The sequence below is a fragment of the Podarcis gaigeae genome (genome assembly GCF_964106915.1).
Source record: "Podarcis gaigeae genome assembly, chromosome: 14".
Classification (NCBI taxonomy): domain Eukaryota; kingdom Metazoa; phylum Chordata; class Lepidosauria; order Squamata; family Lacertidae; genus Podarcis; species Podarcis gaigeae.
The window spans coordinates 40,945,098-40,968,332 of NC_139690.1; the positions used below are offsets into that span (position 1 = coordinate 40,945,098).

The following is a 23,235-nucleotide window of genomic DNA, read 5'->3' on the forward strand; positions in this document are numbered from 1 at the left end:
CTTGCTCTCTCCTCGGTGTTTACCAGAATTTTGGTCAGCAGCTAGCTACAGGTGTGAAATGTTCTGACCACACATGCTGCATTTGCAAAGAATGCTTTTGCAAACAGAAGAGAGATAGCTTTTAGCCTTTTTAGCTTGCTCCTTTTAAAATGGCGTTTTTGGATTATAAAATGGCTCCAGCCTGGCTCTCCAAAGTGGACCTCTGGTCTCCACTCCTTCAAATGGACACCAGCCACCACTGCTTGCAGGTCTAAAGAACCACTAACGGAGCAGACCATGCTGAGCTTGGTGGATAAACAGTCTGCTCTGCTCTAAAGCACCTTCCGATGATTCACACAATCAGGAACTTGAAGCCAAACTAGATAAAGTGATGGAGGGGAAGCCCATATATGTCCTGCCAAGGAAAAATGGTTTCCTCTGCATAAATCAATACATTTCGGTCTACAGAACTGAGACTGACGTGCTGTGGCTCAGCAAGCATTTGAAAAGGATTTTGCTTTCCAGGCAGCAGACTGATTGCAACACAAGGCTGGCTAGATCCAGTGATAGATTTTGAACTGCAGGAGCTCTCATCACAACCGTGCTTCGTATATCACACTCATGCAGACAGGCAGAGAGTGAGCGAGCAAAGCGCAACAGGCCATTGCAAAATACACAATTTATTAGCACCAGCATAACTGCAATCAACCTGTGTGTGGTTTCCTAGTAATAAGCACTATTGAACTCAATAGCGCTTACCCCTGGCTAGGGATGTGAAGAAAGTTGACTTCTTTTGAAACTGCTTATGAAATACCATGTAATTTGCTATTTCATGCCCTCATTGAAGTACAGTGGTACCTCGGGTTAAGAACTTAATTCATTCTGGAGGTCCGTTCTTAACCTGAAACTGTTCTTAGCCTGAGGTACCACTTTAGCTAATGGGGCCTCCTGCTGCCGCCTCGCCGCCGCTGCGCAATTTCTGTTCTCACCCTGAAGCAAAGTTCTTAACCCGAGGTACTATTTCTGGGTTAGCGGAGTCTGTAACCTGAAGCGTCTGTAACCCGAGGTACCACTGTTAGCCTTCATGGGGTTACTGGAAAGAAGAAAAAGTCCCTACCCAGTGGTGGAGCAAGCTGATTGGGTGCCTGGGGCGGCACGCATGTCTTGCGCCCAGGGGCGGGGCCAGTCACTCATGGGGCAGGACCAGCCAGGGCAGGAAGCTCCGTGGGGCCTCCAAAAGTCTGCCTGCCTCCTCCCATTCAGCCACCCTACAGCTGAGGGGGAGGCAGAGGGCGGGCTGTTTGGGGCAGCGCAGAGCCTGCATGCATAAGCCACTGTGGCTCTCCCAGGAAAGATGTGTGGCTCAGGGACACTGCAGGCCCCGCGGTGAGTGCCGTCCGGCATTTTGTTACCCCCCTCATTGGTGACACCCGGTGCGTACCACCCCCACAGCCCCCCTTTCCTCCACCCCTGTCCCTACCAGAGAGGAATGGCAAGCTAAGCTGATGGACTATGCCAAAATGGCAAAGCTGACCAGAAAGCTCAGGAACCAAGAGGACAAAAACTTTAAAAAAAATAATGGGGAAAATTCATAATCTATTTAAGAGACCACTACAAGCAGATGAAAACATTAGCAGGATTTTAATCTCACTAGTAATGTAACAAATACTATGGGTAATGTGGTTGGATGCAAAATATAGAATATGGAATAATATGCAGTTGTAAATGTTGACAATAGGAGCCTGGAGGGGATGGGGAAGTCTTGAGATTCAGAGTAATCTCTATATATAGATATGTATTTGGATTATTATATTGTAAAATCAAATAAAAATGAGTTTTAAAAAAGCATTCATGGGGTTACAATGCCCTGGACCATATTTTCAATCCCCTCCCGGTAAATATTCAAATAATAATAAATAATAAATCTTTCTACATTAGCTTTGCTTTATGCAAGTAATCTCCTTTCCACATGCATGGGACATCAATATTAAAATTACATAAACCCAAACAAGTTTTCTGAAATCGTCTTCTGCTAGAATAGTGAATAAATATAACAATAAAATATAACTAGTAGAAAACCACAAGGGCAGCCTTGTTTTGTGTGATCTTCCTTGGGTGTCATCAAGCACATTCATTGATTTTAGCATGCTTTGAGTCAAGGGTTAGCCGGAGGAAAGGTACCCGAGAGGGTAAATAACAGGACGAGAGTAGAAAGTCAAGAAACCAGACACATGACATATTGATTTCCATGGGGTGCTAGAAAAAGCCACTATTTGATCTTAGTGAGACTTATCAGCTGATGCCCAGAGATATCTGTTGGTGAAATAAAAACAGCACATAGCCTTCATTTGTGGCACTGTAATAAATAATAATATATGTCACTCATTCCAGAATCTTGTGTTTTCAGTCTGCAAAAAAAGGCCAGGGTTGGGGAAGCTCTGTTCCTCCCTACAAATCTTTTGGGACTCCAGCTCCCATCAGTCCCGGCCAAACAACATCTAGAGAAACCACAGTCTCCCCATTCCTGCTACAGACTATTAAATTAGACAGCAAGAGAATTTGGAGACACTGAGATGGGATGTTTCACTCATCTTGGGAACAGAAGAAAATATACACTCTAGCAATGTATCCATTTCAATGTGGCTGCCCCTGTTCTGTGGAACAGCACACCTGTCGAGTTATGACAGGTGCTCATTATCTATACTTTCCAGAAACAACTGTCTTCTGATGGACTGTCCTAGCTGGATGTATGAGTCTCTACCATGGGTATCTACTTTGCATTATACACACACACACACACACACACACACACACACACATACTTTGCAGCTCAGTGATAACAGCATCTGCTTTGCATGCAGAAGGTCCTAGGTTCAGTCCATGCCTGGAATCCCTGGAGAGCTGCTGCCAGCCAGCATAGACAATAGCAGCAAGTGGTGGGCTATTTTCTTTAGGACCATGACATAGTTGGAAAGGGTTAAATTCTGCCTCCCTGTCTACAGTACTTACATTTTTCAAAACTGGATTTTTGCATTCATGCAATTGAGCCAGGTGGTTCACACTGTCTCCCCTACATAGTGTGTTGTTGTGTTAGTGTGTTGGAGGGGTCAGCAAACATTTTCAGCAGGGGTCCGGTCTGCTGTCCCTCAGACCTTGTGGGGGGCTGGACTATATTTTTTGGGGGGAAATGAACGAATTCCTATGCCCCACAAATAACCCAGAGATGCATTTTAAATAAAAGGGCACATTTTACTCATGTAAAAACACGCTGGTTCCTGGATCATCCGAGTTATGTACTGAAGTTCTCACCCTGGGCCAGCAGGGGGATACTGTAGATAGTTCAGGTCCACATATGCAAATAAGGGATCGAAAGTGACGTTCAGTGATTGGATAGTTATAGAAAATGGTTACTGTTGCGTTCTAGTGGAGCTCTATATAAGCAGGCTGGCTGAACTCTTCAGTTCTGTTCTGTTCTGGCCTGTGAATAAACAAGAGCTGTTTGAAGAATCGCTGTGTTGTCTGATATGTTCACCCACAAATTAACAGTCCGCAGGCTGAATTTAGAATGATATTGAGCCAGATCCGGCCCCCGGGCCTTACTTTGCCTACCTAGGACCTGTGAGAGCAGGGTTCAAATCTCATCCCGGAAGCTCCCTGGGTGACTGAGATGGGTCAGGTCACTGTGTGTCAAACCCTTAAGCTTCCCTGGACTGGGACGATAAAACTCGAAGAGTAGCACACCATCCACAAAGAAGACTTGAGGGTATTTCTACCGAAATAACTGCTTCGTTAACATCAAATTTGCTTCCTTTGCATTGTGACTCTGGCACAGCAGCCCTCAGCAAAAATACCTTCCGTTTCTCACTTGCCAGACCGGATTTGTGAGCACAGTCTTCTAGCTCAATTCTTCCAGTCAAAAGCTGCTCCTTTGCATCTATTTCCAGTCCTGCTTGAATGCCAGGAAGCAGAACAACTATGGAATACAGTGCTGAGCGCTTTAATCAGTCCAGATACTTTATTAAATTGCTTATACTTTTCTCCAGTTCTGAGATTAGGCACACACAGTGATTCTTCCTTCAAGTTCTTAATTAGCCTTCCAATTTGTGGCTTGCCTGTAGCTTTTCATTGTAAGAGACAGAAGGGAGGATTAGGAGACTGTATGATGAGAGAGAGAGAGAGAGAGAGAGAGAGAGAGGTCTCTAAACTGCGGTTGCTCAGAATGGAGGCTTTCAGTATTTGTTTATCCATTAACAACGCTCCCCCCCTTCAGTTTTGCAGCATATACCAGTAACTTTCAGTTGTACCCTTCATTAAGCAGATGCCTGGCGCACACATAAGGAAGGTTGCAATACTCCCTGTTGTTGTTTTTAAACTACCTAAATTGGTAGAGTCTCAAACAGGTCTGGTCAAAGGTAGCCTAGACCAGTTCTGAATTGTGATTGCGCTTGTGTGCATGTCAGAGCACATAAAGTTAATTTTAAAAAGGAACAAGTTTAAGATGTCCAAAAAGGAACTAATTTCAGTTCACGTTTGTCCCTTTACAAATTGAACTAATTTGGTCCATTCGAGTGATCTTTGGCAAAATCTGCTATGCTGAAATACAAAATGTAATTGAAGGCACTCCTGGGCTCCTCAGGGACGAAGGGGTGGGGCCTTAATGTAATAGGAAAACATCAAAACACAGAGGAATATGAAACGTGATCTCTTATAAATTAATAATTTTATTGTCATTGTTATTTGTTTTGGGTTTTTTACATCTTAAGTGTGACCACTTTAGCCTTTCAGGCCTTGCCCGACAATGTGCAATTCAACAAGGGAGATATAAGCCGGTCTCTTTGAGTGGTTTATAGTATAACAAAGCCCTTTATTTGCTACCCGCTTCAGAGTTCTGAATGTGGCTGCATGCTTTTATATGCAACCATCCACCCACATACCCCTACACAGAAAGGCTAATTTCTTCCCTAAAGACTCCCTATTTCCCTCCCAGAGCTATAATTCCCCAAGTTCCCTGTGAAGAGGGATTGCTTGTCAAACCACTCTGGAAACTGTGGCTCAGTGAGGGGAATGGGGGTCTCCTAACCACTTTCAGCAACCATCACAAACTCCTTCTCCCAGAATTATTGGGGGGGAAGCCATGATTGTTTAAAGTGGCATCGTAGCGCTTTAAATGAATGGTGTGAACTGTTGGGGTATCAGGCCTTATCAGGAGAAACTGGCAACTCTCCCAGGCACCCGGCTTGATTCCCTGTTGACCTCCCTGGCTGCATTCCCCAGCAGGCACAGGCAAGGTCTCGATCGGCGATTCTTCTCAAACGTGAGAAGAACACACACCCTCTTTCCGGCCCCCCCAGACAGGGGAAAGAGATAGACAGAAACGTATTTACATGCCTTTATTTCTGTCTTTGCAGCATTACAAAAAACATGACTGCTCTCTTCAAGCTTCAGCAGTCTAGAGACTAAGACTTCCTGGACAGGAATAAACGGAAGAGCTCATATTACACTCTGAGCTAATTCCGGTGCTTCGCACTGTGAATTGACTGTCCCTCTGTTTCCCACGGGCAGTCCCAACATTCCCATCATGTTTACTTTTCAACCTAGCACTTTGCAGCTGCATTGCATCCATATCGTAACATGAACATGGCCTTGGTTGCACCACACTGGTTCTCATACGAGAATCTGTCGTTTTCGGTTTCTTCCAGTTTCTCGTTTTTCCACCCTTGAGTTTGGTTCTCCACATTTCCACATCAGTCTGCAATTTTTAAAAAACAACAACACACACACCCAAAAAGTCCTCATGAGAACTCATCAACATTTTAGGGCAAACGGTAACACCACATCACCCAATACATCACCAGGATGGGAGACCTTTCACAGCCTGAGAGCCGCATTAATGCCTGGGCAATGTCCCAAGGGCCACCTGTCAGTGGTGGGTGGGGCCAGAGGCTAAAGTGGGAGGAGCAGAGAACGCAAATTTCCCCTTTGTCTAGTTCTATCCACAAACACATCTCTCTTATCTCTCCCTTCCAGGCAAGCAAGAGGCATTTTCAGGAGTTCAAGGGCACTTTCCAGCCAGGCAAAAACACTCCAGGGAGAGGGCAAAGCAGGGCTGTTATTTGTGTTCTTAGAACAGACATGAGCCAGAAGCTAAGAAAAAGCACTTTTTTTCTACGTTACGTAAAAAGGTGTAGTAGCAGGAAAAAGCACGGCCAGATGAGGGCTGCAGGCAGTTACCAAGATTTCTCTGCCAACCATCTCTTCTCATGGAGCCTCGAGTTGCTTTTCTGCTTTTTGAGCTGTCTGCTGCTTTGTCCGCACCAGAGCTTTGATCTCGATGCCACCAGCAGCTCTAACAAGCAAATCGCAGCAAGCGGCTCTGGTTCTCCCAGGGAAGTGTTTCCAATTACACAATCTGCATTTTTGTTTCGGGATGAAAGGGCAGCGAAGTTGGCCGCCTGAGAGTGCCATAAACTCTCAGGGAGCAGAGCCTGTTTTGTCACTTCAAAAGCGTCAGAAGCATCTGGCTTGTTAAAAGCCTAGTAGCAATTAACGAGTACACAAAATGCTATCAATTCAACCAAGAGTTCTTACCCGCCAACATTTCTCCGATGAAACTAGGGATGATGATGATGATGATGATTATACACTGCTCATCTGACTGGGTTGCCCCAGCCACTGTGGGCGGCTTCCAACATATATGAAAACATAATAAAACATTAAACATTCAAAAACTTCCCTGTACAGGACTGCCTTCAGATGTCTTCAGATTTCCTTGGCTCGGGAGTTGCATAACTCCATACCCTCCAACATTTCTCTGATGAAAATATGGACATCCTAAGGAAAAGCGGGACATTCTGGGATCACGGCTCTCTTGAACAACAGCATTCTTTCTGTGGCACTCCTGTGGGGCTCAGGAGCCCAGTTATGTCACCCCTTTGCATGCAGAGCTGGCAGCCCCTCACCGTTTTTTGAACACCCTCCCTTGTGGAGTGTTCCTTCAGCCTCCTCTCCCCTCTCCTTGGGAGTCCTCCAGGCATCTGCTGCTGCTGCCCGTGGTCTCTGAGCTGCCCCCCTGCCTCAGGGGCATGGGACTACAGAAAGGGCTGGTGGGCTGGCTGGCTGGGTTCCCTTGCCTGCTTGCTTGCTTGCTTACTCTGAGGCCACCTAAGCTCCTGGCAACCATCAACCCCTGGCAGTGGCGGAGCTTCATGCTCTGGCACCGGGAGGTGGAGAGCAGGTGGGGTGGGGCTGGCATGTGTCCCAGGGGCGTGGCTTGCATTGTGGAAGCATGGCACACCGCCTGTGGGGGTGTGGTGTCCAGCGTGGGCACAGGGGGCAACCGCGATGGCACCCCACCAGGATCGCGCTGCCAGGGTTGGTGCGCTCCCCCCTCACTCCTCTTCCTCTACCAGTGCCCCCTGGCCAATCCCGGAGGCACGATTTGCCTGAGGAGCTTGTAGCTGCGGCTGCTGCAACAAACAGCCCTACAAGTCTTTGGGAGGCAGAAAATGCAAGAGGGCATCAGAGAAGGGAAGGAAGGAAAGAGGAACAGAGGCCAATGTTGCCCAAGGCACCCCTAACCAGCATTCAAGGTACCTCAGGGTGCCCATAGCTGTCAACTTACAGATTTGAAAATAAGGGACCAGCAGCCTCGAAAATAAGGGATCCGCAGCCAAAATAAGGGATTTCCCCCGCACAGGTATGTTCAACTTCTGAGCCCCTCCAAGCCAAAGGCAGAAAGCCCAGCCAGCAGCCAAATGAAGCCTCAAGCGGTGGTTCCCACAGCGCAGCAACCTGGCAAAGGGGATGCAGCAAGGAAAACCACCGTCACCTCTCTGCTGGGAAGCGCTGAGCAAAGGCGAGTCCCCAGGCAACGCAGCCAATTTGATTGGCACAAGGCATGCAAGCTCCACCCCCCATCGTTCTCAGACTCCTTATTGGGTGAGCAACGCAGTCAAGCAGCACAATTGGAGCCTCCCTCCTCCCTGGCCGGCAGGGAGGGAGGGGGAGGAGCTGCTTCCTTTGAAACCTGGGAAATTTAAGGGACATCATCAATAAGGGATAAGGGACTTTCCCACCAAATAAGGGACGGTTGACAGCTATGAGTATGCCCCCCACACTGGTTGAAAAACCACTGGTTTAAACTATTATTGTTCAGCCAGTTATGTTAATGATTATTTTGTCTTGTATTATTACTGATGTTTAATGTTTTATGTTACATATATTATTAAATGCTGTACCACGCAATTTCTTGATGAGATTGTGGTATATAAATATGTCTATAAATAAATAAAATTATTGAATAAAATACAGCAGTGGTGGGAAAGCTCTGCCTTGTAGACCTAACTACACCCAGTAGGCCAAATTAACAAAATTTTAACAATCCATTTCCAAAAGCTATAAATAGGGGCAATAATTTATATAGAGCAGGGATAAGAAAACAAACTCTCCCAGGTAAACAGTGAAATCTGGAGTGCTTGGCTCAACACAATGCAGAAAAAACATATTTGTGTCTGTTTTTGTAGGATGGTGCTCTCAGCAGCTCTAAATTGTTTTGATACAAACTTTTTTATATAAAAAAATCCCAGTCCTCTCCCCCAACTCCCCACCCCAAGGCTGCAGTGCTTAGTGCTTACAAGGGAGTAAGACCCACAAAGCCACTCCCAACATAAAGAGGGGGGGTTGCGGGCTCACGCCCCCACCTACATTCTCACAGGGCTGGCTGCAGCTCCGCGGGATTCAGGGAATTCCCCGGGTCATTATTATTCATCACCCACAGCAGCCAGCCAATCGGCTGGTGGTAGGGGCGGGGTTACTAGAGGGCACTTAAGGTCGGGGCAGCCCTGGCTCGCCCCTTTCTTTCTTCTCAACAGCTGCGGTTTCCCACCCACCCACCCTCTAGGTTTTCACTTGGACTTTGCTATGGGCTTCGGCTGGTCGCCGCAAGGGGCCTGGTAGGAGTTTTTCCACTTGGCTAATTGTATTTTGGAAGCCACTTGGTTTTTTTCGCCTACCTCGTAGCAAAACGTCACAACACCTTTGGTTTTGGCGGTTAGGCATTGGCAGGGGTATGGTTATGCAAATGAGTTGGGGGGAGGAGCGCCATCACCTCCCCCGAGATCTTGAAGGGTAGTTCGTTAAAGGACTCCAGGGGGCGTCGCCTCGTCCGAAACCTATGGAGGCTAGGGCCTAAAGCACGCTCCTGAGCGGTAACCCCTCGGGGAGCGCCTAGGGATTTGCATCTTGGGGGCTCCCCCTGTTGGTGCTTAACCCTTCCCGGTTTTACCGGATAGTCTGATAGGGCCAATGCCTAAAGCCAATACCGCTCTTACCTGTAATCAATAAAGTTGTGGCCATTTTTCGCCCATTAACCTAAATTCTGGTGTCCAGTGTCTTTATTTCATCTGGAGGAGGGGGCGGGAATTGCCACGGAACACACTGAAATGTACTTCCTTTCAGGAAACTTGCTTGCACTACAAGGATAAGGTGTCAAACGACTATAAGAAGTTTAAAAGCATCCTTTCAAATAACTGTCAAGTTCCTCCTAATCAGTCCCACACACAGAGGCTTCATTTCCCCATTTCAGAGCGAAATGATTTGGGCCTTGGATTATCTTTCTGAGGATGAAAGGGGAAAGAATCGTTCTGCTAGCTCAAAACACCATTCAATGTTGATTCAACACTTACAAAAAGAGGAAGAAGAAAGACTCCCACTCAAATGAAGCTCATTCTTTAAGAGATTTGCAAGGGTCTAGAATGGAAGGGCTAATAAAGTCCTCCCAAGAGGGAATTTGCAAATTTGCAGTGAGTCTCATTGGATCTTTTCCAAACTGCTTGACAGAACCGACAGTGTGACTCATTAGGCATTAAGTCTCTTCTTCGTCTTCTTCTTCTTCTTCTTCTTCTTCTTCTTCTTCTTCTCCTCCTCCTCCTCCTCCTCCTCCTCTTCCTCTTCCTCTTCCTCCTCCTTCTTCTGTCTGGTTTCCTTATAACGGGCCAAAAAACTCATATAACGCCCCCTCCCCCGCTGCTGGTTGCTCAATATATTCAGTTGTAACACAGGATGTTGGAACACAGCCCTCCTAGCCAAGGATGCCAACTTGAATAAAATATTGGAGGGGGGGGTAAGCAGGTAAGCCCCACCCTGTATAATTGTATAATTAATCACATGATGTGGCACACACAACCATTTGAATGGAAATGGTTCCCCTCAACTTTGAGGGAGATCACAGCACCCAAAATGGCTGACACGATCTTGTGTTTAAAAACGGCATGTCCCGTTTTCCCCCAGGACAGTTGACAGGTATACTATTGAACCACTCAGAGAACTGTAACTCTGGGAGGGGGAGCAAGGGTCTCCTCACAGCTTTGGGGGAAGCCGTGAGCGTTTAAAGTGGTATAATACCGCTTTAAATGTGCAGTGTGGATGTACGTAGCTTCAGTATAAGGCAGCTTCCTTTGTTAGGAGAGGCCTTCATTTATAACACAAATAGGCCTATTTCCCCCTTGTCAAACGCTGAAGAAAATGGAGTTGGGTAGGGTGCCCTTACTCTGCACAGGCATTTGGGCATTGTGAGAACTACAGTGAACGTCCCTCAAGGTTATGACTGAGGAGATGACATTTTCAAGAACGGTGCAAACAGGACTGACCTTTGCTTCCTCGTTTTTAACTTGCCGCCCTGCTGCCTGCGGCTATTAATTAACTAGCTGTGTTTCCGGAAGCATTCAGCCATTGAATCCAACGGCTACACTGTGTGAGGGGGAGTCTGCCTCAGACAGATCCTACCAGCGGGGAAGATGTCCACCCGGTACCACCAGGCAGCTGCTGACGGCAATTTGGACCTACTCAGAGAAGCCACCAGAAAAGACCTGAACACCTCAGACGCAGATGGGATGACACCGACCTTGCTGGTGGCTTACCATGGCAACCTGGAGGCTATGGAAATAATCTGCCGAAGAGGGTAAATTCAGCAGGCTTTCATAGATGCCACAATGTGTGTGGTTTGTTTGTATTTTAAAATCCTAAAACCTGCAGGGAGAGGGATGGGATAACAGGCAATAGGTTCTTTGTTTTAGAGCTGATCAGATTTCAGGAGATGAGGAAGGAAAATCTATATAAGAAACCCCACCCAGAAGTTGTATCCCATGCTAGTCCTACACAGAGCAGACCTATTGAAATTAATGGGCATTGATTTCAATGATTCTAGTGGGAGTCGAACCTAGTTAGATACAACTTTTTGCCTTGTGTTTAAGACATAAAAGAGCCTGTTGGTGGTGCTGTCAGTTTGGGCTACCTGCTTGGTGGTGGAAGTCATGACAGAGCCTTTTTAGTGGTGGTCCCTCATTTGTGGAATGCCCTCTCTACTGAGGTGTGTCTGTTTCCCTCATTAAGCACTTCTAGGGGGAATTACTTTTTTTAAAAAATTCTGTTTACCCAGGCATTTGATGGATGAAAGATTCCTTGGAATTATCAGTTCTGAGAGCTGGTGATCCTTTTAGAAGGTAAACTGTCTTTAGAAGTGTTTAATTGTATTCTTTCATCATTTACATGTTTGCCACTGTGGGCTCCTTTGGAAGGAAGGGTGGGATATAAATTTATCAAATAATAACAGCAGCAACCTAAGTAAAACCTGCTGGGTAAGGCCAATGACCCATCGAGTCCAGCATCCTGTTCTCACAGTGGCCAACCAGATGCCAATAACACTCCCTCCTTCAGTGGTTTCCATTTGCTGGTATTCAAAGGCATTACTATTTCTGATCGTGAAAGCAGACCATAGCCATCATGACTAGTGGCCACTGGTATTTGTGTGCTCCATTAATTTCTCTAATTCTCTTATAAAGTACCATATTTTTTGCTCTATAAGACTCACTTTTTCCCTCCTAAAAAGTAAGGGGAAATGTGTGTGTGTCTTATGGAGCGAATGCAGACTGCGCAGCTATCCCAGAAGCCAGAACAGCAAGAGGGATTGCTGCTTTCACTGCGTGGGGATCCCTCTTGCTGTTCTGGCTTCTGAGATTCAGAATATTTTTTTTCTTGTTTTCCTCCTCCAAAAACTAGGTGCGTCTTGTGGTCTGGTGCATCTTATAGAACGAAAAATACGGTAATCCAAGTTGGTGGCCATCATGGGCCTCCTGTGGGTTCGAATTCTGTGTTTAACTTGTCACTGTGTGAATAAGGACTTCTTTTCATCTGTCCTGAATCTTCCAATGTTCAGCTTCATGAGATGTCCTTGAAGTCTAGGGTTAGGAGATAGAGAGAAAAAACTTTTCTCCATTGACTTTCTCCCGTGTCATGCATAATTTTATAAGCTTCCTTCAGGTTACCTCTTATTCCCCTTTTCTCTAAGCTTAAAAGCCCCAAACTCTGTAAGCTTTGCTTGTAGATGGATTCGCTCTACCTCTTGCTCATTTTGGTTGCCCTTTTTCCCTGAACCTTTTCCAACTCCACAATAACCAAAGCAGGTCCCAGCCTCTTGGTGGACTTCCTGCTGGGGTGTGGGCATTCAACACATGCCTAACCATTCTGACCCTTGAGGAAAGAGGGCATCATTTTGTAGAGCCAGGGTGCATGCAGAAATACTGAAGAAGGTTAGAAGAAAGGGCCAAAGCTCAGTGGTAACGCATCTGCTTTGCATCCAGAATGTCTCTGGTGCAGTTCTCCAGTTGTCAGGTTTAGCACTTCTCACACAAGACATGGAAAGCTGGCAGTTTCACTAATTGAGGAATATTTAGCAATAACAGGCTTTCAGCGGTACAAGATCCCACAGCTTATTCCTCACTGTCGGAGTCAGTTGACTCAACTGGCTTCCGGCTCCTCCCAAGGAGGCTCCTCCTCCTCCGCTTACTGCTAGTCTTCCTTTGTTCTAATCGCTTGATCCGCCTCCTACTTCTTAGAGATTCAGGTACAGCCAATTCCTCCTCCTCTGGAACTGAATCCAACCCCCTCCTACCACCTGCCTCCAGCTTCTGCATCTCTGTGCTGCTGTGAAAACTTACAGGCAGCATTCCAGAGCGAGAAGGGTTTCTCTCACTTTCGTTGTGTGAAAGAATCAAGTTCCTGTTTTCCTCTGCCTCTTCCTCCCACTCTGCAGACTCCTCTCTGCCAGCCCTGTCTCTGATACCAATTGAACCCTACCTGGAACCCTGGAGAACCCTGCGCATAGTCTATGTAGACAAAACTCTGCTAGATGGTCCCATGATCTGACTCAGAAATAATAATAATAAATAATAATTTATTATTTATACCCCGCCCATCTGCGTGGGCTTCTCCAGCCACTCTGGGTGGCTTTCAACAAAATATTAAAATACAGTAATGCATCAAACATTAAAAGCTTCCCTAAACAGGGCTGCCTTCAGATGTCTTCTAAGAGTCAGATAGTTGTTCATTTCCTTGACATCTGATGGGAGGGCGTTCCACAGGGCGGGTGCCACTACCAAGAAGGCCCTCTGCCTGGTTCCCTGTAACTTGGCTTCTCGCAGTGAGGGAACCACCAGAAGGCCCTTGGTGCTGGACCCCAGTGTCCGGGTAAAACGATGGGGGTGGAGACGCTCCTTCAGATATACTGGACCGAGGCCGTTTAGGGCTTTAAAGGTCAGGTTCCTAGAATCATAGATTTGGAAAGGACCCTATGGCTCATCTAGTCCAATCCCCTGCAATGCAGGAATCTGCAACCATCCGGGAATCAAACCTGTGACCTTGCTGTTATCAGCACCAAGCTCTAACCAACTGAGCTAACCTGGACCACACCAAAATCATGGCTAGGAGAAAGTGGGGTGTATGTGGTGAGCCTTCTTCCTGAACACTGGAAGGAATACTTCCAACAAGGAAACCTGTTTATCTCAGAGGTTTCCAGCCCAAAGAAATCAGAACAAGGAAGACAATAATTTCTGTAGACTCAAAATTGCTTGTAGACTTGGAAATGGATCGAACAGAATTGAACCAGGATTATTTTATATATATAGAGAGAGAGAGAGAGAGAATACCTGCAAGAATGCCTTTAGCACTGACATGCATTTGTGGGAGCCGTAGGTGATCGAAATCCAGTTAAGAAGCAATCTTCTTCTAATTAGATTCACACAAAGGTACCTCAACCACTGCTTTGCAGCCTGTATTCATCTCTTTCAATCTGCTTGGGTTGGAATCTGCGTCAGTGTGTTGAACTGCTCTCTTGAACCTCCACAATGAAGGGCTGACTGAACAGGGGAGATGAATGTGGATTTTTGGACGCATGTTGAATTGTTCAACAGTGTCGCCCAATGAGGAGGATAAGTATCAACAAGGAGGAAATGATTGTATGAGTTGGCGTGGACCCCAAGGGTCATGTAGTCCAACCCCCAGCAATGCAGGAAAGTCATGGTCTCCCATCCAATTTGAAACCATACCAGACCCTGCTTAGCTTTGCAAATGTGCTAGCAGTTTTATTGCTGCATCAGCAAGAAAGGAACCCACCAGCTTCCTTTTTATGTGTTAGCCCCAGTTTTTAAAATACATTATTGTTATTTATTTCATTTATGAATTTCCTCCTATGAGAAATCTCAAAGCGATTTCACAACCCAATAAAAACGTGTATGAAACAATTGCATATATGAAACAGGTAAAAACTGTTACACATACGAAAACAGATTAAAAAGTTACATATATAAAAACAATTTCAAATCCAATAAGGATATTGACTGGGGGCCGTAGTACTGGGGGGGGGGGTGTCTGTGTAGAATAAAAGACTGATATGAGCTATGCTGAAATAATGCATAAAGCGAGGGAGGCTCAAGCCTAGGAGGCAACAGAGGCAGTTTTAGGGTAGTGTGACTGATTCAGCTGCAGGGGGTGTCGTGCTGAGGGGGCGCCACAACAGTGCAGTGTAGAACAGAGCATGAGAGGTAGGAGACACAAAATTGCACATGGTGTCACTAAAATTTGACAGCCCACTGGGGACAAATGTACCCCTCTGTCCAGCACTTGGGACTGTCCTCAGGCCACAACTTCCCCACCCAACCACAAGCCTCACTTGTCCTGCTCTGCGTCCTCTGACAAAGTTCAGTTCCCAAGATTTTTGGGGGGAAGAATCTTGTGTGTTGAATGTGCTTTAAATGTATGGTATGCCCTCACATGTGTAGATCCACCTGCTTTTTGCCTCTGAACCCACCTGTCAGTGCTGTTGTACATTTTAAAATGCATGCAGGAAAATATTTCTTCAGCTGCATGTAAGCTTTATTTGTGCACATACAATCAGTGATCACTGGAGAGTCTCAGAAAAAGAGAACTCCAAATTCTCTGATGGAAAGCAGGTATACTTACAGAAAAACATACTCTGCAGCATCAGGTTCGGATAAAAAATAAGCTTCTAATAGGTTCAGTTCCTCTCTTTTTTATACGGGGAGGGAACTTGTCTCCTTCCTAGGCAGATGACATTAGGAGCAGAATACAAATCCCAGGAAGTCCAACTCTTGTTATGCTTATCAGTAAAAGCTCAGTGGCATGTTGGCCCCAGAAAGTTGTTCAGAACAGAATGTGGCCCTCAATTCCTCACTGCTGGCTTAGAGTGTTAGAACAGAAGGCAAACTTCAAGTATAGGAAGATAAAGCATTTCTTAGTACCTGGCTTTTGGGTGTGGCTTGCTCTGTCATATGCTATGTTTTATTGCCAATAAAAGCAACCTTTAAACAGTACAATTGCTTATCCTAAATTTACAGCCTAGTAAAATGAATTATCACTCTGTAGACTTCACTAATGAAAAAAGGAACCAAGCCTTGTCATTGCCAAGGTGGTCAATCTATATAGCCTGCTTGGGCTATACCACTTTGAACTGACCTGGGTTGGGTGGGATGTCACATGATGAAATGTTCCCCTATGCCAGGGATTCCCAAACTGCGGTCTATGGACCACCAGTGGTCTGCAAACATCATTCAGGTGCTCCATGGTGAACCTGTTAAAATGCAGTTAAAAATCATGTAGTGTCTAGTACAGTGCATTACAATGACTGCAAGAGGCGGAAAGATCATGACGTGGTCAGTAAATGTCAAGTGGTCCATTGGAGAGCAGCAGGAATTGGAATCCACTCCTCAGTGCAAAATGACATTTTGAGGAAAGGCCATCGCCGAGTGGCAGAGCATCTACTTTGCATGCAGAAGGTCCCAGGTTCAGTCCCTGTCATCTCCAGTTAGGGCTGGGAGACTCCCTCAAAACCTGAAAAGCCACTGTAACTCAGCACTCATCCAGACTTCCTTTTGCACAGCACGTTCCAGGCACAACTCTGTGCTTTAAAGCTGCGTGTTGGAGTGGTTTTGTTTTTTGTTTTGGTCACAGTGCTTTCCCCAGGAAAACACATATCTTGCCCCTGAATCAGAGCAAAAGCCCAATTGCATTTGCTGCTATTCAATGGTAAAAGGGAAAACCCCAGGACAAAAAAAAAAAAAAAAAAAAAAAAGCCACGGCTCAGACATGGAGCTTTAAAGCCTAAGAAAGGTGGCACAAAAGGAAGTCTGGATGAGCCCTTAGTGTAGACAGCAATGAGCTAGATTTTCAAAATAATGTTGCATGCCACTTCAATCTCAGAGCAATGCAAAATTCCTGGGCTCCAGGCGTTCACCCACGGCTCGTGTTTCCTTTTGGAAATGAGGTACAGCGAAGACTGTGCTGTCTTTAGGATGTATGTTATTTGTGTGTGTGTGTGTATATATATATATATATATATATATATATATATATATAGACGCGGGTGGAGCTGTGGGTTAAACCACAGAGCCCAGGACTTGCCGATCAGAATGTCGGCGGTTCAAATCCCCACAACGGGGTGAGCTCCCGTTGCTCGGTCCCTGCTCCTGCCCACCTAGCAGTTCGAAAGCACATCAAAGTGCAAGTAGATAAATAGATACCGCTCTGGCGGGAAGGTAAACGGTGTTTCCATGCGCTGCTCTGGTTTGCCAAAAGCAGCTTAGTCATGCTGGCCACATGACCTGGAAGCTGTACGCCGGCTCCCTCAGCCAATAAAGCGAGATGAGTGCCGCAACCCCAGAGTCGGCCATGACTGGACCTAATGGTCATGGGTCCCTTTACTTTACCACACACACACACACACACACACACACACAACCTGAGCCTATGATGGAGGGGCTCACAGCATTAACACGCCAAGAAGGTTTTGCTTCTTCCATGGCCACAGTCTTGGATGCCAGCAGAAATCAGCCATTACTCTCCCTAGAGCCATCCGACGCACAGTCCCTGCTTTCTTAATGTCTTATCACCATGCTTTTGTTAAATTAGTGACTCATACTTAGTGGCCATTTTCATGCTGACCTGGCTGTTCCGGCAATTGAATCCCAACTGGAGCTGGGGATTCTGGGGGCTTGATTAAATTTTAACACTTACTAAATCCAGGAATTATGGGGAATCTGGCACCCCAAAGCCTAAATTCTTTGTTCTCCATCACAAAGGCAAATCCCAGATCTCAATGAGCGAAACTATCATTTATAAAATGGGTCATCTTCCTGACTTGTGACTGATCACATTAAATTATCTAAGAGACAAACTCAATAAAAGTTTGTGCCTGGCCTGGATTTTATATAAAACCCTTTGGTATAAGACAACAGATGCCCTGCAGCTTATGTTGGAGAACATCGAATCACTGTGACCCGGTCTGCAGGGAAACCTATTTGCACAGACAGGCCCTTAATTTCACTGACGTCAATAGGTGTAAAATGAGATTTTAACAGTTTAGCTTAACCCAGTTATGGGTAAACTCATGAGAAGCTATATAGTAGCCCTATGTCTGGATACAAAGCAATCAAAGGTAATTAGCAATAATACTTAGCATCTGTGTAGTGCTTTCAAGTGTTCACATGCTTCATGTGCATTATCTAGCTTACAACAACCCTGTCAGGTAGTATTATTGTCACCCATATTGCTCAGAGAGTGGCTTGCCTAGTGAGTTCACAGCAGAAGCAAGATCCAAACCATGGGTTGTGATATTTGTAGCTTACAACATGATCCAGTATAAATCTACTCAGAAGTTAATCCCGCTGAGTTCTATGAAACTTTCTTCCCAGTTAAGTGTGACTGTGTCTCTGATGCCTTACACGAGATCAGTCCTCTTAAAACGATTTAGTTCAGCAATTCCCAAACTGCTTTCCTCTACAGAGCACTTGAACGTTGTTGAGAGTTTTGGTGGAGCACTTAATCATTTTTCTGCCTGTTGTAGCAACTGCAGTTCTCTGTGCTAGGTGATTTTAAATTACATTTTTATTGCTTCTGTTTCTTGAATTGTATTTTATTGTATTGTAATAACGATGTACTTTGCCCTGAGTTGCTTAGGCTGCATCCGCATCGCACTTTCACAACCTTTCCCTAACTGTTAATTCCACATTACATTTGAGCACAAACACTTGTGCTCATTATATTTGAGCACAAACACAACATAAAAGGCACTTCTGAAACTATAGTGGAATACCTGCACAAGTTTAGCAACCATTTCCATATTATTTGCAGGTGGGGTGTTGTTGTTGTTTTTTTGGAAGCAAATAACACTGAAATTAGCACTTAACTTGCACACTATGGTTCCAGAACATAAACACAAAATGCATTCTAAAATCAAGAACGAAAGCAAAACAAACCAATAACACCACCCCATAAGAAGGAAGGACAGTTAAACTAGTATACATACCTATGTTGCCTGACCCCCAATTATAGGTGGCATCCCACTAAATTCTACTCAGAGAAACCCATTAAAATGAATGAGTATGACCAACTGGGGCCCATTAATATAAGCGGGTTGCACTGAGCAGAGCCTGGCAGGATGCAATCCCCCGTGGCGAGCTAGGGAAGGTAGACGTGATGGCATTGAGTGTTCTTTCCAGTTCGGTGACTCTGTAATTGTATGATTGCAAGATTGGGCTCTGGGCAAGAGTCTGCTAAAGCAGTCAGACAGGAGTTTACCCAAATAGTTGCACGTGTCTCCTTTGTCCAGAAGATTGTCAGATTGCTATCAATAGCTGCCTTTTGAATGACTGGAAAATTCCTGACAAGGGGGAAATCTTCCCCTGCATCCAAGCAGAGGATGTTTCAGACTAGTGTGTGTGTGTGTGTGTGTGTGTGTGTGTGTGTGTGTGTGTGTGTGTGTAAAGCACAGGGGATCATTTTGAGCAAGGCTGAGGCTGAGGATAGGCAGAGAGCTGAAGCTTTGGGACAAACAGTATTTACTGATGCTGCCTGCCTGCCTGCCTGCCTGAGTATTTACAATAAAACAATGAACAGGATGGTGATACAATGACTACGGCAATTGACACAAGATAATATCACTAAGGCAACTATATGTAAACAAACAATAAACATCCATAAAAATGGCAATAGTAGTTTCTTTTCCAAAATAGAAAGAGGATGATGTCCTTTAGTTTGTTAAACCTCCTTTAACAAACTGAAGGACATCATCCTCTTTTTATGCTCCTCCCGATGGAAACATGCCGATGGGGATAGATATACCCCTGCTTTAAGTCGTTTACATATTGTATATTATTTACTACAAGGTTTGATGAATAAGCTCTTTAGCAACAAAACATCGGATTACCGGAATGACGTCTGAACACGTAATCACTGGTATATCACAAGTGGACTCTCTATTACTGTGTTTGCAATTGTTCAAGATAAAATCTATTTTGGAAAGAGAAGAAATGAGCACTGAAGCACTGATGTATTACAAGTGAACTCTTTATTTATTGTGTTTGCTATTAAGATAAAACCTATTTGGGAAAGAAACTACTTTTGCTGTGGCACCCCAAAACGGGACATTCTGATTTTATCGGGACAGTTGAGGGGTCTGGGATACGCTCTGAATATGTGGTGTATATTCAGCTCCACTTGAAGACAAGTAATGCTTTCTGTGCAAATGTTTGAAAAACTTCTCAAGAGCAAATACAGTTGGGGGAACAAAGGCCTTGGGGAAAATAGATGAGTTCTATCAGAATTCAATAGCAAAGCATTAAAGTTAAATATATAGAGCCAGGATGTGCTTCCTCTTACTGAATTTACAAGAGGCTACCATGGATACAGACAGCTTGTCGGGAGCCACTGAATGTAAGTCTCAACAATTTATATTCAGAGAGGGAAACCTGCCCATATTGCCAAAGTCGGGGAGACAGAGATTGTATTGAGTGGGGTGCTCAGCTGCAAATGTAACTGTAACTGTATGCAAAAGGCTGTAAAAAGCAAATCCCTCCTCCCCTTCATGTAACATCATCGACATCATCATCATCATTAATTGAATGTATAGCTTGCCCTTCCTCTTCAAGGAGCAAACACATCCACAGCAAAACTACTTTAAAAACAAGCATTCTAAAAACAGCTGAAAGAGTTACAGTTAAAACATTCTAAAAAGTGTTAAAAACATTCGGTCACCCTGTGATCTCAGGGTTCCCAGGATCAATCATCTTCAGCCATCAAATGGCTGGGCAAACAGGAATGCTTTTCACTTCCTCCTGAAAGTCAGTAGTGAGGGAGACAGACTCATCTCACCAGGGTGGGCATTTCACAAACAGGGAACCACCACCAAAACGTCAATGACAACCACACAACCCTCAGTGATTGTAGAGTTGAACCTGCTGATTGTAGTGTTGAACTAGATATTTAAAGTTTTATTTCAAAATATTTCCAGGCTGTTCCCAAGCAATGACCAGAATGGTTTAACCAGCCCTCTTCCCAGGAAACTCTGGGAATTTCAGCTCTGCAACAAAATAAAATGGGAATAAAGTGGCAAAAATTCCCCACACTTAGAAAAGTAGCTCAGCTAGGAATGTGCTGGCCTAGAAGCTGTCTCCTTAGTGAACTAGTTTTCACCTTGCAGGGAAGAATTAAAAAATGGTGCTCCCAGCTATAGTTTGAAGTAGTACCATCCATTCTACCTTATTATATTGCCTTTGGAAAACTCCAGAGCTGAGTTCAATTGTCTGAGTCCTTCATGTTTTGTTTCTTTCCAGAGGTAACCCAGATAAGTGTGACATTTGGGGGAACACTCCCCTCCACCATGCTGCCGCGAATGGCCACATCCATTGCATAACATTCTTAATAAATTTTGGCGCCAATATCTTTGCCCTGGATAATGACATGCGTTCTCCTCTGGACGTGGCTGCCAGCAGGAACCAATACGAATGCGTCCGGATCCTCGACACTGCCGCTACTGAGCAGAACCTCAAGAATCCCAAGAGAGTCTCTCAGCTCAAGACCCAGGCTCGGCGCAATGCAGAAAGGCAAATCCACGAATGTGAACTGCGTCAGGAGAAACATGAACACGAAATGGCCAGGAATTTCAGCAAAGGATCCATGCATTCGAAGAGGGGGACAGCCACCAGGACGAAAGTCTCCAGTTTCTTTGCATCCACTTCACTGGGCACACTGCCCCAAAAGATGAAAGACACCTTCACGAGAAGGATGAAAAAGAAAGAGGAGAATCTCGATGGTCAAGAAGCAAATCCCCAAGAGGGAGGTACTCCAGCCGGACGAACCGCCGTGATGGATGTGTTCAATGAAGAAGACGAGGAAGACCTGACCAAGGACTTCCAAAGAAAAAACGGCATTTCTGAGGATGACGACGAGCTGGGCCAAAGGTCCATCTTCCACCGGCCGGGTCTTGGCAACATTGTATTTAAAAACAACTTGCCCACCATGGGCAAAAACGTTGATGCAATGATGCTTGAGAAAGAAGGCATCAGCTTCAAAATGCCCGATGAGTTGCTTCAGTTCAAAGAGCCTGAAGATGATGGTGGTGACGCAGATGCGGAGAACAATCCGGAAGAATCTTGGATCGAAGAGGAAATCAGGTGGGATGATGAGAAAGTGGAGACCACCCCCCTGGAGGTGTTTTTGGCGTCCCAGAACCTGAACGAATTCCTTCCCATCTTGATGAGGGAAAACATTGATTTAGAGGCCCTCGTGCTTTGCTCGGATGAAGACCTGCGGAGCATTCAGATGCAGCTAGGCCCAAGGAAGAAAATCCTTCATGCAGTTGACAGAAGAATGCAGGCTCTAGCAAACCCGGGCAAGGCTGGGGATACGCAGTTATAAACCATGAAGTTCCTGCGCTGCAATAGCTCCACCAAAACCGCTGCAAGGTGCAGCTGTTGCAATGGTACTGCGCCCTGCAGGGTGTTAGATCAGGGGTGAGGAACCAGTAACCATTCATCTGTTGGACTCAAACTCCCTTCAGCATGGCTAGTGAGTTGCAGTCCAGCAACAGTTTGAAAGGACACAGCTTCCTCATTCAATGTGTTTAGATTCTAGACAGCAGGGGATTTGAGCTTTTTGAAGCTGTGATGCAACTTAACAGGTTCAACTGCAGTCTGCATGGTGATTGTTTTAGTGGCTCAGATACATGCATAGGACTGGTTTCTACAAGGGGACAGAGTACCACCACTTCCATGATCATAATAGCAATTAAGGTTTCTACAGGTGATCTTTATATGGAAAAGCGTCACGTGAAGAGACAGGAGCAGAAGGAGGTCATACATGCAAATGAACCCCATATTATTATTGCTAATATTATTATTTATTAAATTTCTATGCTGCCCTTCATCCGAGGACCAGAGGGTGGTTTACAACACAAAAACACAAAGCTAGATAGCATAGTAACAAACAAAAACAAAAGGTTGTAGATTGTTTAATTAGCCAAAGGCCTGGGAGAAGAGGAATGTTTGTGGTACAAGTTCCAGAGTGGTTTAACACTCAGTCTTTCTTCCAAGGGAAATCAGGGAATTGTAGCTCTGTGAGAGGAAGGGGGGGTCTTCTAACAGCTGTTAACTTAACAGATTACACTCCCCATAATTCTTTGGGGGAAGCCATGACGGTTTCAAGTGGTATGATACTGTTTTAAATGTCTAGTGCAGGTGGGTCCTCACATTCCCATGCAGACTATTCTAATGTGAATGTGTTTGTTAACATGCACATCTATGTATTCTCCAAATCCTAGTGATGAAACTCTAAAATGACACCATCCATGCAGCCGCTAAAACAATTTCAGTCAACACAGAGAGGGTAAAGGTAGGTTGATTGATGTGTGCTGGCAGGTTTCAGGTTATTTGCTTCTTTGAGCAAGTGCACACAGCTTCCCCAGGGAAGCCTATTTTAAAACAAAGCAAGCCTATATCTTCCCAGTACATGAAAATGAGATGTCATTCCATGTGACAGCCACTGTAATAACCAGCCTTTGTTCTCATGCAGTATATTTAAGATAGTGAAACCACCGCTGATTTATATCAGGCAAATAAAATTGGAACTTACAAA

At 45.1% G+C, this 23,235-nt stretch overlaps 1 protein-coding gene across 1 annotated transcript; it reads left to right on the forward strand.

Moving 5' to 3' along the window:
- Window positions 1-10,216: 10,216 nt before the first annotated feature.
- On the forward strand, window positions 10,217-23,235 carry ANKS4B (ankyrin repeat and sterile alpha motif domain containing 4B). Its single transcript, XM_083711703.1, has 2 exons — window positions 10,217-10,936; window positions 20,937-23,235. Exons 1-2 carry the CDS (start codon window positions 10,773-10,775, stop codon window positions 22,018-22,020), a joined length of 1,248 nt encoding a protein of 415 aa, XP_083567829.1. The 5' UTR covers window positions 10,217-10,772; the 3' UTR covers window positions 22,021-23,235.